The sequence below is a fragment of the Miniopterus schreibersii genome (assembly GCF_964146895.1).
Source record: "Miniopterus schreibersii genome assembly, chromosome: 12".
Taxonomy (NCBI): Eukaryota; Metazoa; Chordata; class Mammalia; order Chiroptera; family Miniopteridae; genus Miniopterus; species Miniopterus schreibersii.
In genome coordinates, this window is record NC_138112.1 from 73732304 (window position 1) to 73748730 (window position 16427).

Below are 16427 nucleotides of genomic sequence, written 5' to 3' on the forward strand. Positions count from 1 at the left end.
CATCGAGCTGCCCGGGCGCGGCGGCGGCTGCTCCTGTGCCCTGACTGTGCGCGCTCAACACGGGCCGGTGCGCACGCGGCCGTGAGCACGTGCCGCTCGTTCACTGCCCGCGGCGGGCCGGGTCCTGGGACGGCCGCCACCCGCGCCTGCGCCAAGTGCATGACCGAGGAGCCCCGGCCGACCCAGACCCTGCGGGCGGAGGCCGTGACGTTGGGCTGGGAGCCGGGGAGGAGCCGGCCTCGCTCGCGTCCGCGCCGAGCCCCAGGCAGTGGGGCGCGGAGGTGGACGCGGGGCTGCAGCCAGCCCATGAGGACGGGCCCAGCGCGCCAGGCGCCGGTGTGTGCACGCTCACCACACCGTCGCCCCAGGCGGCCCCGCTGTCGTTGTCCCATTTCATAGACGAGGTCGGGCACAGAAGGGTTTTCTTGCTCAAAGTCACACAGCTGGCGCAAAGCGGGGAAACCATCCTGGCAAGGGTGGCACTTCGTTACCATCAACAGAAAGTGGCATGATGGGACTGGTTTTTCTTTTTTTTAATCTTCACCGGAGGACGTTGTTTCCATTGCTTTTCAGAGAGAGGAGGAGGGGGTGAAAGAGAGAGAAACATCGATGTGAGAAACACATAGATGGGTAGCCTCGCACACACACCCCTGCCAGGGCCAGGGATGGAGCCTGCAGCCGACCTGTGTGCCCGTGGCCAGAGTTGAACCCGGAACCCTTCAGTCCGCGGCTGACACTCGAACCACTGAGCAAAACTGGCCAGGGCGGGATTGATTCTTTGAAGTGGAAAATAATACATGAAGTTTACCATTTTAATTACACAATTCAGTGGTATTTAGCACATTCACGTTGTTGTGAAATCGTCGCCACCATCATCTCCCGAACATTTTCATCTTCGCAAACTGAACCCTATTAAACAATAACTCTCCGTTTCCTCGACCCCCAGCTGTTGGAGCCCGACTCCTCTAGGGACCTCATGCGAGTGGAATGACATTCGTCTCTCTGTGCTTGTCTTATTTCAGCGTAATGTCCTCAAGGTTTACCCACGCTTCTTTTAAGGCTGAATATTGGTGTGATTGGTTTTTAAAAAGGTTTTTCTGGCAGCTGGGGGGAAACACTGTAGATCTGGCAGGAACTGCTCACCCTGGTGGGAGGGATGTTGGTAGCTCGGGAGGTGGAGGAAAGAGGGTGCACATAATGTGACTTGAGGCAGGCCAGGCACAGCTGATGTGTTCATCTGCCCTGCCACAGAGCACCCACTCTCGGGTGAAAGAAGTGGGGGTGAATGAGCACAGGTGGGGAGGCTTTCTGGTTCGAGGGTCCTGGCCTGGTGGCCTTGGGCAAACAGCTCTTGGAGTCACTTTCCTCCCGTGTGAGATGCAGAGAGGGGCCGAGGGAGGCGGCGCGCGGGGAAGCCTGCTGCCGGGGCTCCTGGTCCAGAGCGGTCGGTCCCCGTGAAGTAGGATCGCTGGAGCTGGAGCCCGCGCCCTGCAGGGCCGAGAGCACACGGTTGGGCTGGCTGGGGAAGGACAGACACACTCTGAGCTGGCGTCTAGCAAGGGGTGGGTGTCAGGCAGAGATGTGGTCAGTCCCCGAAGCCCCCGGCCGCCAGAGACTGCACCAGCGCCTTTACCCGTGGGACTGGACCGCACAGCCCGGAGCAGAGCGAGCCTGGGGCCGAGCCCTCTGGAAGGGCGGGTTTCGCGGCGCGCAACGCCGGCTGCCCTGTGGGGGAAGCTGGACGGCGCATCCCGACGCGCACTAAGGAAGCCGGAGGCAGCTGGGCCGGGGCCGCGCCTCCGGGGCCGCGGGGCGCCGCGGGCGGGCGGGGCGGGGCGGGACTCGGAGGCGGCCGCAGACCCCAGGGGCGGGGCCCGAGGGGGCGGCGCCCGGAGCCCCAGCCCGCCCGGAAACGCGCCGGCGGGAGCGGGGCGCGCGGAGCGCACGGAGCCGGCGGGGAGGGGGGCAGGTAAGCGCCGCGGGGACGGGGGGGGGGCAGGCGCCCTCCCCGCCGGGGCCGGGCCTGAGGCTGCCTGAGCCCCAGTGCGCCCTGCACCGCTCTGCGCCGCTGACGGTATGAACTGGACGGGGCGGAAAGAGCCCTCCAGCGGCCAGGAAGCGGGGCGCAGGAGCCCCGACCCCCGGCCTCTCGTTTCTCTGGCATACCTGGGCACGAGCACCCATTGCCTGGGACACCGCCCCCGCGTGGTAGAAGAGGGTCAGGGATCTCCTGTCAACGCTGTTGAGCGTCAAGGTTGGAGGTGGGGCTGGACCCAGGACTCATCCTGGGAGATGAGAGGGAACAGCCAGGATGACCTGACAGCTCTAGAGTCCCTTGTCCAAATTTCCAGAATCAGGATGGGAAACTTCCCACCCCCCTCCTCCGCGCCAAGCAGATTCCCAGGCTCTGCACACAGGGCCCACACTGCTTGCTGCCCTCCCAGCCCCGGGGTCCCGTTCTCCAGACCCGTTCCATGTATGATCCGTCCAGCCGAGGCTCTGGGATCTGCGGGCCAGCTGGCCTGGCCTGGGGACTCCCCAGAGCCAGAATCCCTGTTCCTCTGACTGAAAGGAGGGTCCAGCCCCACTCCTCCCCTCTCCTCACCCTGACTCTGCAGCCTCTCTGGGCCCTGCCTGAGCAGGCCTGCTTGGCAAGCTGGGACATGTCTGGCCCCCGAGGCCTGCCGGTGGGCGATGGCTGGCGTGAAGGAGGAGCTGGAGCCCCAGGTGGCCGCTGCAGAAGATGCTGCAGGAGAAGCTGCAGATACTGTGGATGCGGGTCCCGGGGCACCCCTTCTCCTGGCGGGGAATCGGCTAAGCTTGGACCTGTACCCTGGGGGCTGCCACCGGCTGCTGCACCTGTGTGCCGGGCAGACCCCTCAGCTGCTGGAGGTGCAGTTCCTGCAGCTGAGTGGCCACGAAGACCCTCGGCTGCTGGAGACCACCCTGGCTCAGGTGCCGAGGAGCCTGCCGAACCTCCGCTCGCTGGTCCTCAAAGGTGAGTCCCAGCCCTGTCCCACCCCCATCCCTAGCTCCCGCCTCTGCTTCTTGGTCCTCAAAGGCGAACACCAGTCCCAGCCTCCATCACTATTCTCTGCACAGCTGTACCCAGCCCTCTTCCTCTGGACCCTGGAGCTGCCTGGTGGGGTCTCCCTGCCTACTCCATTGTGCATGTTTTTCCTGGGCCAGGTCGTGGGTGACGGCTCTCAGCTAAGATGAGCCTTCAATCTCAGCCTCTGCCTCCCCCCATCTGCTGGTGTCTCCCCAGCATCTCCACTTGTCTGCCCTTTTCCCGGTGGCGCAGAACTGGAGGTCTGCCTCCCTGCATGTAGCATCTTCCCTGGCAGGCAGGCCCGAGCTGGGACCTAGGACTGAGGACCACAACTGCCTTTCACTTTCCCAGGTGGGCAACACTGGGATGCACTGGGTGCCTGTCTCCGGGGCTCTCTCACCACGCTGCCCGCCAGCCTGAGTGGCCTGGCCCACTTGGTCCACCTGGATCTCAGCTTCAACAGCCTGGAGACACTGCCAGCCTGCATCCCGCAGATGTGTGGCCTGGCTGCCCTCCTGCTCTCTCACAACCACCTCTCAGAGCTACCTGAGGCTCTGGGGGCCCTCTCTGCCCTCACCTTCCTTTCTGTGACCCACAACCACCTACAAACGCTGCCCACAGCGCTGGGAGCCCTGTCCACCCTGCAGCGTCTTGATCTCTCTGAGAATCTCCTGGACACCCTGCCCCCTGAGATCAGAGGCCTGAGCAGCCTCGAGGAGCTCAATCTGGCCTCCAACCGGCTGCAGAGCCTCCCGCCCTCCCTCGGTGAGTACCAGCCATGCCCTCCTTGGCTCACGGGAGCTTCTGGGGAGTGCCCTCAGCCACTGCCCAGCTTCCACGCTTGCGGACCCCTCTTGTCCTCTGCCGGGACCCTGCACACAGAGGCTTGGCCTGCCTTTGAGCCTGCAGTCCTCCGAGGCAGCCCTTGTTGGCCTCCACTTCCCTGGCCTCCGAGGCTCCCTGCTCACGCTTGCCCAGCCTGTCCGATGGCAGCCACGGGGCAGTGACTGAAAAGGCTTCTCAGGAGGCCCTCGCAGGGGCGTCCCAGCCTGGCTTGGTGCTCCAGGGCAGGGTGGCCCTGAGGGGTCCTCTGCTCATCTAAGCGGACACCTGCCCACAGCGGAGCTGCCTTCCTTGCGGCTCCTTGTCCTGCACAGCAACCTCCTGGCCTCGGTGCCCGCCGGCCTGGCCCGCCTCCCGCTCCTCACCCGGCTGGACCTGAGGGACAACCAGCTCCGGGAAGTGCCCCCCGAGCTGCTAGACGCCCCCTTTGTGTGCCTGCAGGGGAATCCCTTGGGCGAGGCCCCGCCAGACTCCCCCAGTCCCCCAGGTAGGCTTGATGCTGGAGAGGGGCAGGCCGCAGACAGGACACAGGAACAGTCACCATCCTAACAGCCTGCCTGCCCTTCCACAGGGACACCTGTGGTCCTGGAAATGCCCAGACTGTTCCTGACTTCAGATCTGGACAGGTGTGCAGGTGGGAGAGGGTGGGACTAGAGGAACAGCTGCCCACCTTGCCACCCTGTCCATGCCGGACGCCTTACCCATGCTCCCGGGTCTCCTAGAGTCCCCCAGGGTGCCAGGCTTAGACAGTCAGGCCCTTCTTCCTTTGACCTGATGCCTGCCCTGTCCTTGCTCAGCTTCCTCGTGACCCCCCAAGGCTGCTCTGTGACCCTGGCCTGTGGTGTCCGCCTGCAGTTCCCCGCCGGGGCCACTACTACCTCTGTCACCATCCGCTACCGCCTGTGGCTGCCGGAGCCGCGCCTCGTCCCCCTGGGTCCCCATGACTCCCTGCTCAGCGGTGTCCTGGAGCTGCAGCCCCACGGGGTGGCCTTCCAGCAGGCATGGCCAGAGTGGGGCTGGGGCAGGTGAGGAGGGCCCAGGTGTGGCCTTACTGCTCACACCACCCTTGCCTGGCAGGAGGTGGACCTGTGGCTGCTCTGTGTGCCCCCACGGGCCCGCCGTTGCCGTGAGGTGGTGGTGAGGACCCTGAGTGACGACAGCTGGAGCGACCTGGAGACCCGCCTGGAAGAAGCAGCCCCCAAGGTGAGGGCTGTTTCCGTCTGCCTGACCCTGTCCGCCCCTGACCCCAACACCCCTCTGACCTTGTTCCCTCTGACCCCATCCGCATGCCCAGCGGCTCTGGGCTCACTGCCAGGTCCCCCACTTCTCGTGGTTCCTTGTGGTTTCACGCCCTGCATCCAACGCCTGCCTGGTGCCGCCAGAGGGGACATTGCTGTGGTCCTCGGGGCATCCTGGGGTCAAGGTCACGTTCCCCCCTGGAGCCACCGAGGAGCCCCGTCAAGTCCGAATGCAGGTACGGATAGGACGGTGCCCAGGGTGGCGGGCGGTGCCTCAGCACACAGGTGAGTGCTCAGGCGGCCCGTCTGCCCAGGTGGTGCGCATGGCAGGCAGGGAGCTTTGGGCCCTGCTGGAAGAGCCCGAGGCGGCCGTGAGTCCCCTGCTGTGCCTCTCCCAGAGCGGCCCCTCCGGCTTCCTCCGGCCGGTCACGGTGCAGTTGCCTCTGCCCCCTGGCATCACAGGTGAGAGGCGGCCACGTGGCATACCTGGACTTTTGGTCAGAGGGTGGGAGCAGCTGTCAGAACGGAGCCCCTGTGGGGAGGCCTCAGCCTGCGGCCCCCGCCCTCCCCCAGGCCTGAGCGTGGACCGCTCCCGCCTGCACCTGCTGCACCGGGCCCCTCCGGCAGCCGCCTGGGATGACATCACGGCTCAGGTGGCCCTGGAGCTCACCCACGTGTATGCTCGCTTCCAGGTCACACACTTCTCCTGGTCAGTGTGCCCTCCAGCTTCCTCAGCCCCTCCCCAGCCCCCCCCCCCCGTGTGTGTACAGCCCCACCTCACCCCAGCCCTCCCAGGTACTGGCTCTGGTACACCACCAAGACCTGCGTGGGGGGCCTGGCACGGAAGGCCTGGGAGCGGCTCCGGCTGCACCGGGTGAACCTCATAGCGCTGCAGAGGCGCAGGGACCCCGAGCAGGTCCTGCTGCAGTGCCTGCCCCACAACAAGGTGGGGCCCTGGGCCAGGAGAGCCGGGGGTGCGGGGAGGTGCTGAGTGTTGGGTTCTGAGCCGATGAGCGCCCCCCAGGTGGATGCCACCCTGCGGCGGCTACTGGAGCGGTATCGCGGCCCGGAGCCCTCAGACACGGTGGAGATGTTCGAAGGCGAGAAATTCTTTGCTGCCTTTGAGAGAGGCATCGACGTGGATGCTGGTATGCCCCTTGCCCCCAGAGGCGGGCCCTGGGGTCTGGCCCCAGACTCCCTGCTGAGCCCCCCCCACCCCCAGACCGCCCGGACTGCGTGCAGGGCAGAGTGTGCTTCGTGTTCTACTCGCGCCTGAAGAACGTGAAGGAGCTGTACGTGACCACCACGCTGGACCGGCAGGCTCAGGCCGTGAGGGGCCAGGTGGGCCCACGGGGCAGGGCCCCCAGGCTGCCTGGGCCAAGGCCGGGGCGTTGAACCCTGTCTCATCCTGCCCCAGGTGTCCTTTTATCGGGGAGCCGTGCCTGAGGAGGTGCCCGAGGAGGCAGAGGCTGCCAGGCAGAGGAAGGGCAAGGACACCCTGTGGATGGCCACTCTGCCCATCAAGCTGCCGGTGTGGCCTGGGGTGGGGGGATGGGAGGGTGAAGGGGCAGGGGTGGAGCCTGGGCGCAGAGACTGGGGCTCACCGCACCCACTTCTCCCCGCAGAGACTGCGGAGGCCTGAGGGGCTGCGCCCGGGGCAGGGTGCTGGCCTTTCCCTGGCACCTCTGAACCTGGGTGATGCTGAGACCGGTTTCCTGACCCAGAGCAACCTGCTGAATCTGGCCGGGCGCCTGGGCCCTGACTGGCCAACTGTGGCCCTGCACCTGGGTCTGTCCTACCAGGAGCTGCAGCGCATCCGGCACGAGTTCCGGTGCGTTCCTTTGGGCCTCTGGCTGCCGCTTTGAGCCAGCCTCAGGCCTGGGCCCCTGCTGCCTGGAGGGCCCCACTAAGGCTGGCTGAAGTTCCCTCCAGGGCAGGTGCGGCAGGGCAAACAGGCAGGAAAGGGATGGTGTGGCCACACCTGGCCCAGGGAGCAGAAAACCCACCTTGGGAGGGTGAGCTGGCCCCTGGGTGTGGCGGGTGGTCCTGGCTGGACCCATCAGTCACTGAGCCTCTTTGTCCCCAGGGATGACCTGGACGGGCAGATCCGTCACATGCTATTCTCTTGGGCTGAGCGCCAGGCTGGACAGCCGGGGGCTGTGGGGCTCCTAGTACAGGCCCTGGAGCAGAGTGACCGGCGGGATGTGGCCGAAGAGGTGCAGGCCATCTTGGAGCTTGGCCGCCACAAGTATCAGGACGGCATCCGTCGCACAAGCCTGGCCCCCAGGGACCTTGCCCCCCCTGGGCCTTCCGCATCACAGTCCCCAGAGCCTGCCCAGGCCTAGGCAGACCCTGTGGACTCTGGGCTGGCCCCATGTGTGCTTTGGCCAGTGCTCAGAGGCCCCCGATTTCCAGTCTTCCCTGTGTATGAGGACAGTGACCTCTGGTGTGTAACAAACGTGCACTGTTCTGGCCGCTTTCTCAGAGCTTGGTTTGTTTGTTGGATGGAGATCAGAGGCCTGGCCCCTGTGGGAGGGGGAGAAGCCCCTCCCGTGCCCTTGCTCCTGCCCCCTTGCCTGTGCCCAGCACCTCCTGTTGGTCCTGATCTTCTGGGAGGGAGACGAGGCGCGGCTACAAAGTAACGGCTGCAGCACCTGGGATACAAAGTCACCCCTGTGAGGGGTCGTGCATCCGACTTGTTGGCTGATACAGCCCAGTCCCCACACAGCACCGTGTGTGTGTATGTGTGTGTGTGTGTACGTGTGTGCATGTGTGTGTATGTGTGTACAGGTGTGTGTATGTATGTGTATGTGTGTACGGGTGTGTGTACGTGTGTGTACGTGTGTGTATGTGTGTGTATGTGTGTGTGTACGGGTGTGTGTACTGTGTGTGTGTGTATGTGTGTGTATGTATGTGTGTACGGGTGTGTGTACTGTGTGTGTATGTGTATATGTGTGTGTATGTGTATATGTGTGTGTATGTGTGTGTATGTATGTGCGTACGGGTGTGTGTACTGTGTGTGTATGTGTGTATGCGTGTATGTGTATATGTGTATATGTGTGTGCATGTGTGTACGGGTGTGTGTACGGGTGTGTGTATGTGTGTGCATGTGTGTGTGTGCATGTGTGTGTGTATGTGTGTACGGGTGTGTGTGTGTATGTGTGTACGGGTGTGTGTGTGTATGTGTGTGTATATGTGTGTGCATGTGTGTGCATGTGTGTACGGGTGTGTGTACGGGTGTGTGTATGTGTGTGCGTGCGTGTGTGTGTGTGTGTGTGTGTGTGTGCGCGTGCCCCGATCGCTCCTCCGCAGGGCACCCTGGTCCCAGCGCTGGCCGCCGCCCGCCGGCCGGACCGGGCTAATTCCCGGGTCCCGCCCACGCAGGGGCGCCAGGTGAGGAGACGCGTGGGCCGGGTGAGCGCTGGTCCGGGCTGGCGCCCACCCGGAGCAGTGGCCGCGCCGGCCGGGAGGGGGAGCCGGAGCCCGCGTGCGGCGAGGGCCGGGGGCGGAGCGCGCGCGGCGCCGAGCGGACGCACTTCTGCGGGCGGGCGCGGCGCACGGCGGGGAGGTGAGCGCGGCGGCGGCCGAGCGCGGTGAGTCCCGCCCGCGCGCCCCGCGCGGAGCCCGCGCGCGTGCGGCCCGGCTGCGGGGGCGGGGGGCGCCCGGGTTGCCGCGGGGAGGTGCCAGCTGCCCAGGCAGGGCGGCCCCGGTGGGCTCTGCCCCGCGGATGCTCGGATCTGCTGCCGCCGGGTGTGGGAGGCCGTGCTCGGCCCCGGGCGGCGACGGGCGCGCTCCCCGCGCACACGTGTCCCCGCGGGTGGTTGCCTGGGACCGCAGCCCGGGGCGCAGGGGCCGCGCCGTGGTGGTTGGCGGTGGGGCACACGTGGGCGTCCGGCGGACGTGTGTGGACACGTGCGTGGCTGGAGTCGCCATCGCCTGGCGGGGTGCAGCGCGGCCGTGTGGGGCCCGGGAGGGACCTGTCCAGCGGGACCCGTGGCTGAGACGCCCCCGAGCGGAGCCCGAGCCCCGGCCCGCGCCGCCTCTGTCCGCGGCGTGGGGCCGCTCCAGCCGCAGGACTGAGATCGCCTCCTCGGGGAGGAGGGACTGCGGGAGGTGGAAGGGGAACGAGTGGCCGGTGCAGGCTCTGATCCCCCCCCCCGTCGCTTTTCTTGGGGGTGGGGGAGTTCAGCGGGTTCATTTGTGGGAGATTCCACCTGGGGGGTCTGGAAACAGAAGGACGGTCTGCTTGCCCGCCCTGGTCAGTGTCCCTGGCTGTGGACACTGAGGCGAATAGTCCAGGTCGCTGGTCCTGGGCCTTGAGGCTGGGGCTGCCCGGTTTCTATGGCAACGTGGGGTATAGGGCAGGGCCTTCCACATCTGCCTTGTAAGCATAAGCAATGGTTGGGAACCACAGAGAACAGAAAAGGGGGGGCTCAGGGTCCAGAGGACCCCTTTCCAGTTTTCCCCAGACAGAGCCCACCCGCTCTCACCGTTCTTCCCCCTCCACCCTGCAGCTTGTGACATGGAACCCCAGGGCTGTCTTCTCAGGCTTGGGGCCTCTGGGCCTTGGGGCCACCTCTCCCCACCTTAGGTAGCCTGTCTGACTTCCAGGACCCCCATCATCTAGGTGCCCCTAAGCTCAGATAGTAGGTAGGGTCTGGTGATGCTAAGGAGGCAGGGCTCACTCAGTCACCAGAGGGCAGGGCTAGACCTGGGAGCTGGATGCAGTCCCTGTCCCCCTAGGTTTGGGGGCAGCAGAGAGAGCTGGCTGTGGCCAGTGTACACCTGGAGGGTGGGGTAGGGTGGGGTGGATGGGGAGAGGTCAGGTTGAAGTTCAGAGGGCTGGGGCACAGAGAAGCAGGTCCCAGGCACTGAGGCCATGGGTGTGTATGCTGGCAGTGGGGGGTGGCTTGGCAGGGCAGAGGGCTCTGGGAGTGCCAGTTCTCATGACCTCTGGACCTACCAGGTGAGCAGGCCTGTGGGTGCCCGCCAGTGGCCTCTGAGACCCCGCCACTCCTTTCCTGGCCTTTCCAGTGGACAGGAGTGTCTCCCTGTGCCCCAGTGCCAGGTTTCCCTGAAATCCACCTTTCCCAGTGGGCACACAGGTCCCACAAACACGAGTTGGCTCAGACCCATCTCCACCCCACGGCACGCACTCCCCAGCAGAGGCCCACAGAGGACCTGGGCTCAGAGAGTCATCCTCAGGGAACCAGGGTCTAGACAGAGCCTGCAAGCCGCAGACAGGAACCCACAGGGCAGCTGGGGTGCAGTGTCCGGGGGCTGGCAGCCCTGTGGGCGGCTGGCCTGGCCTGGCCTGGTGAGCCTAAGTCAGACCCACCGCCCTGCGGGCTGAGGCAGCACTGAGGCGTGGCCCTGCCTTCCAGAAGCTGTCATACCTTCTCCCACAGCTGCAGGGAACCTCAGCGTGCCCAAAATGAAAGAGAAAGTCCCCGCCCCCCTTTCCTGCCCCTCCCCGCCCCGAGTCCAATCCCTGTGGCCGGCACCTCCCTCAGCCGCTAGATCTCTATGAGCCCGGAGGCTGTAGTCTCAGAGGAGAGAGTTCTGCACCTCCGGTGAGCTGAGCGGTGAGCGGGCCGAGCGGACCGGATTGGGGGGTGGGGGGGTGGAGGCCCTGCAGGGTGGGCAGGGACAGCCTGGCCTGGGAAAGCTAAGGTGAAGGTCACCAGTCCTTGGAGGGACCCTGGGTGTGAGCCAGGTGGGTGAGTCTGGGTGGCAGCCCTGTGGGTGCACAACTCAGTTTTGTTGGTTGTGCCCCCCCCCCCCCCCGGAGGCCCCTGGGGCTGGCTCTGGCTCCTGAGCCCTGCCCCTAGCGAGAGGGGCCCCTTCTGCCCCCGTTGCGGAGTGGATGTGGGGACTAACCATCCGGAGCCTCAGGAGGTCAGCAGTCCACCTCCCAGCTGCCCCTCCCCTTTGCCCACACACTCCTGAAGCTTCCAGAGGTCCTGGCCGGTGGGTTCTTGTGTGTGTCTGCCTGGGACTGAAGTTCCGGCGAGGGGGGGAGAGGAGTGGGGGCAGGGCCGAGTGTGGGTGAGAGTCGTGCTTCTGGGGGAAGGGATGTCTGGGGTTCCCTTGTGTAGGAGCCTGTGAGGCGACTCCAGCCTCTTTCTCTGCTCAAGGGTGGGGGGCCGGGTAGCTGCAGCCCAGTCCTGGGTTGAGGTGACTGACCCCGCTGGCTAACTGTCCCCTTCCTTCCAGCCTCTGCTGCTGCCTGCCTCCCCCCTCCCCACCCCGGCGCCTGGCCCTTTAAAGACGGCACTCTGTGTGCACGTGAGCGTGAGCGTGAGCGAGGAGGTGCTGGGAGGACACCGCTGGGGGGGCCTTGAGGGGAACCTGCTGCCCAGCACCTCCCGCAGCCCTGTGCCCCCAGGACACGTTGATGTCCCAGCCTGGGTGGTGGGGAGGTGCTTGGTGCCCCTCATGAGACGTGGGGGGGCTCGGGGGAGCTTCTCCTCTGCGGTGACTGAGTGGTCTGTCCCCCCCTGCTGATTCCAGCACCCTCTTCCTTCTAGGACAGAAGGTGGTTTTTAAGTTCCCAGCAAGCGGCGGCCCACCCTGCGCACTCTTCCTACCCACCCTCCTCCGCATCACCTCCCCCGGCTGGTCTTCACCTCTCCTCCTCCCTGGGTGCCCTCCAGTTAAATGGCCGATAAGCAGATCAGGTCCGAATGCCACCTGCCTTCCTCTTAGCCCTACCCTACCCTTGCCCCCTGCCCTGTGGCCAAGGAGGCCGATAGGTCCTGACACTCCCTCTGCCCGCACAGCCTGCCAGCCAAGCTCATCAATGGCGGCATCGCCGGGCTGATTGGGGTCACCTGTGTGTTCCCCATCGACCTGGCCAAGACGAGGCTGCAGAACCAGCAGAATGGCCAGCGCATGTACACCAGCATGTGAGTGTACCCTGTGGGCACCGGGCCTGGAGCCATGTGTGTGGGGGCAGGGTGAGGCTCGGGCTCCTGAGCTCCGCTCTCGTGGCCCCCCCACCCTGTTTAACAAAAAGGGGGAACTGCAGAGAGGACAGGCCTGGGGGAGCTTCTACCTGGGGCAGGGCTGGAGCCATCGCCGGGCTCCAGGCTCTCCCCCAGCTCACCCCGTCCCTTGGCTGCAGGTCTGACTGCCTCATCAAGACCATCCGCTCAGAGGGCTACTTCGGCATGTACCGTGGTGAGGCTCTGGACAGGGCAGGCCTGGCAGGGGGGAAGGTGGGGCTGGGCAGCAGGCCTGGCTTGGTGTGGAAGTGTGGACACGTCCTGTGGGGGGCTGGCTGTACCTCCACTGGGGGCCATCAGCCGGGCCCTGGGTGCTGGAGTTGGGAGAGTTGAATGACGGGTGGGATCTCTGGACAGTGGCAGTTCTCGGCACCCCACCCTTCCTGGGTATCCCCCCATCCCCCACTTACTGTCATTGGGGGGGGCACTGTGTCTCTACCACAGTGGCTGCAGCCTCCTGAGACAGGCAGGACCCTGTCTGAGCTGGGAAACTGGGAGGGGGGTAGAGCAGTCCTGCAAAGCAGCTTAGGTAATCCCCAAGCCTGGATTTCCCCAGATGCTGGGCAGCCCTGAGCCCTGACCGCCAGGAGGGGCTTGCCATTGCCCAGCAGACTAGACACAGCCATGTGCACCTGTGCCCACTCACCCAGGGCCCCCGCCATCGTGAGCACCTTCTGTCCGCTGGGGGCTTGTTCCTTGGGGAGGCCCACCTGGCTGGAATAGGGGGGTCGTTTGGGGGAGAGTGAGCAGAGGGCCTGGAGTAGGAGGCACTGCCCCTATCCCTGCCTGGTCCCTGTCCCGCCTGGCACCAATGTGGGTGAGAGGGCAGGAGGAGGAGGCCAAGGATTGACTGGGGCAGGGCTCTGCCAGCTGGGAAGCAAGTGCTGGCTGAGAGCCTCCCCAACGCTGCGTGTCCCACAGGAGCCGCCGTGAACTTGACCCTTGTCACCCCCGAGAAGGCCATTAAGCTGGCAGCCAACGACTTCTTCCGATATCAGTTCTCCAAGGACGGGTGAGGGGGAGGGGTCTGTGCCTCCAGACCAAGGACAAGGGCTTGCCCTCCTGCTGCCCCTTACCTTGACCGTGCAGGGTCTCTCTTTCCTGCTGCTGCTCCTCTGCTGTCCTGTCCTCTGCCCTCTGTCCTCTCGGCCCCCCTCCCCACCCCTGCACTGGGAGGAGTGAAGCAGACGCTGAGCCTGGCGCTCCAGCCACCAGGGTTCCTTGGCCCTGGGCCACGGCCTGCCACCCCTTGTAGGCTGGGATTTGGGGGCACTGACCAGCTTTCCTCTGTCCCCAGAGGTAACCCCTTGAGGCCCTTGAGAACCCCAGCTTCTCCATTTGTCTTTGCTTGAGAATGGCTCTGCTACCCTTTCCAGTTCCTGCTGTGGGGCCATCTGTTTGTCAGACTCCATGCCCTTGCTGGAGGGTCTGGAGGGGTGTCTGAGGCGGGGGGGTGCTGTACCCCCTCAGGGCGGCATCTGCCTCCACTGCTCTCATCTGCCTTCACACCCAGGCGCAGTGGGCAGCTGCCTGGGCGGCAGGGGCCTCTGACTCTACCCTGCCCTTATTTCCTTCACTACAGGCAGAAGTTGACCTTGTTTAAGGAGATGCTGGCAGGTTGTGGGGCTGGCACCTGCCAAGTCATTGTGACCACCCCCATGGAGATGCTGAAGATCCAGCTTCAGGATGCAGGACGCATTGGTGAGGGTGTGGGGGAGGGATGGAGAACTAGGGTGGGGGCAAGAGCCTGACTCCAGTCCCCTGCCCTCACCTGGCACTTGGAGGGAGAGCCAGCCCCCCCGTCCTCTCTCTCCCCAGCTGCCCAGAAAAAGATACTGGCTGCCCAGGCCCAGCTCTCAACACAGGGGGGTGCCCAGCCCTCAGTGGAGGCTCCGGCCGTCCCCCGGCCCACAGCCACCCAGCTTACCCGTGACCTGCTCCGGAGCCATGGCATTGCCGGCCTCTACAAGGGCCTAGGGGCCACACTGCTCAGGTGGGAGGGTCTGTGAGAGCAGGAGAAGGGAGGAGGGAGGAGGAAGGAGGGAGGAGGGAGGCCTGCCCACCCCACACCTCGCAGTCACCACCACTCCCCTGCAGGGACGTCCCATTCTCCATCGTCTACTTTCCCCTCTTTGCCAACCTGAACCAACTGGGCCAGTCCGCATCCGGGGAGAAATCTCCCTTCTACGTGTCCTTCCTGGCTGGCTGTGTGGCTGGGAGTACGGCCGCTGTGGCTGTCAACCCCTGTGATGGTCAGTATGAGGGCCTGGGCCTCAGGCTGGGGGTTGGGGGCTAAGGGGGTGGAGATGGAGGTGAGCAGACCTCCCTGACGTGCACGCCTCCCTGCAGTGGTGAAGACCCGGCTCCAGTCACTCCAGCGCGGGGTCAATGAAGACACCTATTCAGGGTTCCTGGACTGCGCCAGGTGGGTGAGGCCCCTCAGGAGGTGGGGTGCGTGGGAGGCCAGCACCAGCTCTGACAGCCCCCCTCTCTCCACAGGAAGATCTTGCAGAACGAGGGTCCCTCAGCCTTCCTGAAGGGTGCTTACTGCCGCGCCCTGGTCATTGCCCCGCTGTTTGGCATCGCTCAGGTGGTCTACTTCCTGGGCATCGCGGAGACCCTGCTGGGGCTGCTGCAGCAACCCCAGCCCTGAGCCTGGGACCCCCCCACGCCCACACCAAACAGGACTAGAGTGGGACTGGGGCTGGGCGGCCTGCCCAGGACCGAGCAAGGGAAAGTCTCCTGCTCCTCCCCATGTGGATGGGGGAGGCAGAGGAAGGGGGTGCAGGGTCCACACACATGGGCCCTAAGGGGTCCTGCCTGCACAACCACTGGGATCAATGCGTTATTTACGTAGAAATCACAGAAATATTTACATTCCTGGAGCCAGCCCTGCCCCAGCTCCAACCTGGCCTAAACACCCCCAGGGACAGAGCTGGTCTCTCAGCTGGGGGCTCCCAGGTGTGTGCTGGGCAAGATGGGCCCTACTCTCCAGGCTACCAGCCTGTCCCTGAGGCGCAGCCCCTAGCCCACAAAGGGGACCCTGCACAAACCTATTTATTAACTAGCTGAGCACAAGTGGCTCTGTCCAGCCCTCCGTCCATCGGTCCAGCCTCCCAGCTGCTGCTCCTCTCACCTCGGCCAGCCTTGCAGGAGAATCAGGGTCTCCTGCCCCCCCACATTAAGCCAGGAATCCCAGGCGGGGGGGTCACACCGAGTTCTGACTCCCAGGGAACACCCCCCAAATGTGGGACCCAGCAATCCTCCTGTGCCCCTCTGTCCCACCCCAGGCTAGGGGCCCAGAGCAAGTAAGGTCTGTGTGCACATGGGGATGCTGTGAGAAACTGGTTGTGCCCTCAGCTGGCCTGGCCCCTTGGGGGGGGGGGGGGCGCTGCCCTTCATACATGGCCAGGCAGTGTGTGTGTGTGTGTGTGTGTGTGTGTGTGTGTGTGTGTGTGCGCGCGCGCCATACTGTGTACACCCTACGCCCCCACTGATCCTGTCCAGAAATTATTCCTCCAGTTTGGCCTCTCTTGCTGCACCTGCAGCTGACCCCTCTTCTGTGACCTGCACCCAGGTCTGACTTTGGCCAGTAGGAAGGGCAAGCATGACCAGTATGGAGCCTGGGGGCACCTACTCTGCTTGCAGGGGTCAGGGCCAGGAGCTGCCCCTTCAGGGCCCACCCTGCTCTCTAGGCCTCTGCATAAAGCCCCTGACCACCCTCTACTGCTCTGCCCTCCTGATGTCCAGACCCGTCCATCCAGACCCGTCCACCTTGTGAATTGAGGCAGGCTCCTGCTATCCCCCCCTGCCATGTGATCGTGTTGGTGATTGGTCCTGATGTGCTGGTGCTGTGTCCCCTACAACCCAGGCCCCCTCTGAGGAGGCCCCTTCCCAGCGACACTACCTGGGGCTGAGGCCTGGCCCCCAGTTCACGGTTGTACCCATCACATCTGTACCTTGGAAGCTGCTGCTGCTGCTTACAGATTTATATTTTTTTCTTTTGAGGAGTTTTAAGAAGTGACATTTTGTGTCTTGTCATGTGAGAAGATAAATAAATATTCTAAGTAGATGCCTCTCTGAGACTGTTTGGGGATGCGGTGGTCGGCCCCTCTTCTCATATTTGGCTCCCCCTGCAGACCCGGGTCCCCGTGCCCACCCACTGATGGGCACATTGGCCTGGAGGGGTCCTGCGGGCAACCGCCTCCTGACTCCCACGCTGTCTGGGTTCGGGGTGCGGAAGGGCAGCCTGAGTCCCTCGCTGCCCGACCCTAAACCGCCCTTGGG

The 16427-nt window shown here is 64.7% G+C and overlaps 2 protein-coding genes across 19 annotated transcripts; both read left to right on the forward strand.

Moving 5' to 3' along the window:
* Positions 1–1994: 1994 nt before the first annotated feature.
* On the forward strand, positions 1995–7737 carry PIDD1 (p53-induced death domain protein 1). 2 transcript variants are annotated; one of them, XR_013999998.1, is made up of 15 exons: positions 1995–2998; positions 3404–3817; positions 4173–4382; positions 4467–4521; positions 4693–4894; positions 4973–5098; positions 5190–5369; positions 5448–5595; positions 5707–5842; positions 5929–6079; positions 6158–6281; positions 6356–6425; positions 6551–6664; positions 6759–6964; positions 7220–7737. XR_013999998.1 is itself a non-coding variant. In XM_081153673.1 (15 exons), exons 1-15 carry the CDS (start codon positions 2695–2697, stop codon positions 7476–7478), a joined length of 2748 nt encoding a protein of 915 aa, XP_081009799.1. In that variant the 5' UTR covers positions 1996–2694; the 3' UTR covers positions 7479–7737. The 2 variants fall into 2 exon arrangements, 1 of the variants encoding a protein (XP_081009799.1); XM_081153673.1 differs by having other exon boundaries at positions 1996–2998; positions 6356–6474.
* Positions 7738–8634: 897 nt separating this feature from the next.
* Positions 8635–16212, forward strand: SLC25A22 (solute carrier family 25 member 22). 17 transcript variants are annotated; one of them, XM_081154336.1, is made up of 12 exons: positions 8652–8726; positions 10542–10718; positions 11350–11421; positions 11664–11813; positions 11916–12041; positions 12260–12315; positions 13062–13152; positions 13723–13841; positions 13959–14133; positions 14238–14392; positions 14490–14565; positions 14640–16212. In XM_081154336.1, exons 4-12 carry the CDS (start codon positions 11794–11796, stop codon positions 14791–14793), a joined length of 972 nt encoding a protein of 323 aa, XP_081010462.1. In that variant the 5' UTR covers positions 8652–8726; positions 10542–10718; positions 11350–11421; positions 11664–11793; the 3' UTR covers positions 14794–16212. The 17 variants fall into 17 exon arrangements, with proteins under 17 accessions (XP_081010471.1, XP_081010464.1, XP_081010472.1 ...); XM_081154337.1 differs by lacking the exon at positions 8652–8726 and adding an exon at positions 10925–11103 and having other exon boundaries at positions 10683–10706; XM_081154338.1 differs by lacking the exon at positions 10542–10718 and having other exon boundaries at positions 8636–8726; positions 11350–11433.
* The last annotated feature ends 215 nt before the right edge of the window (positions 16213–16427 follow it).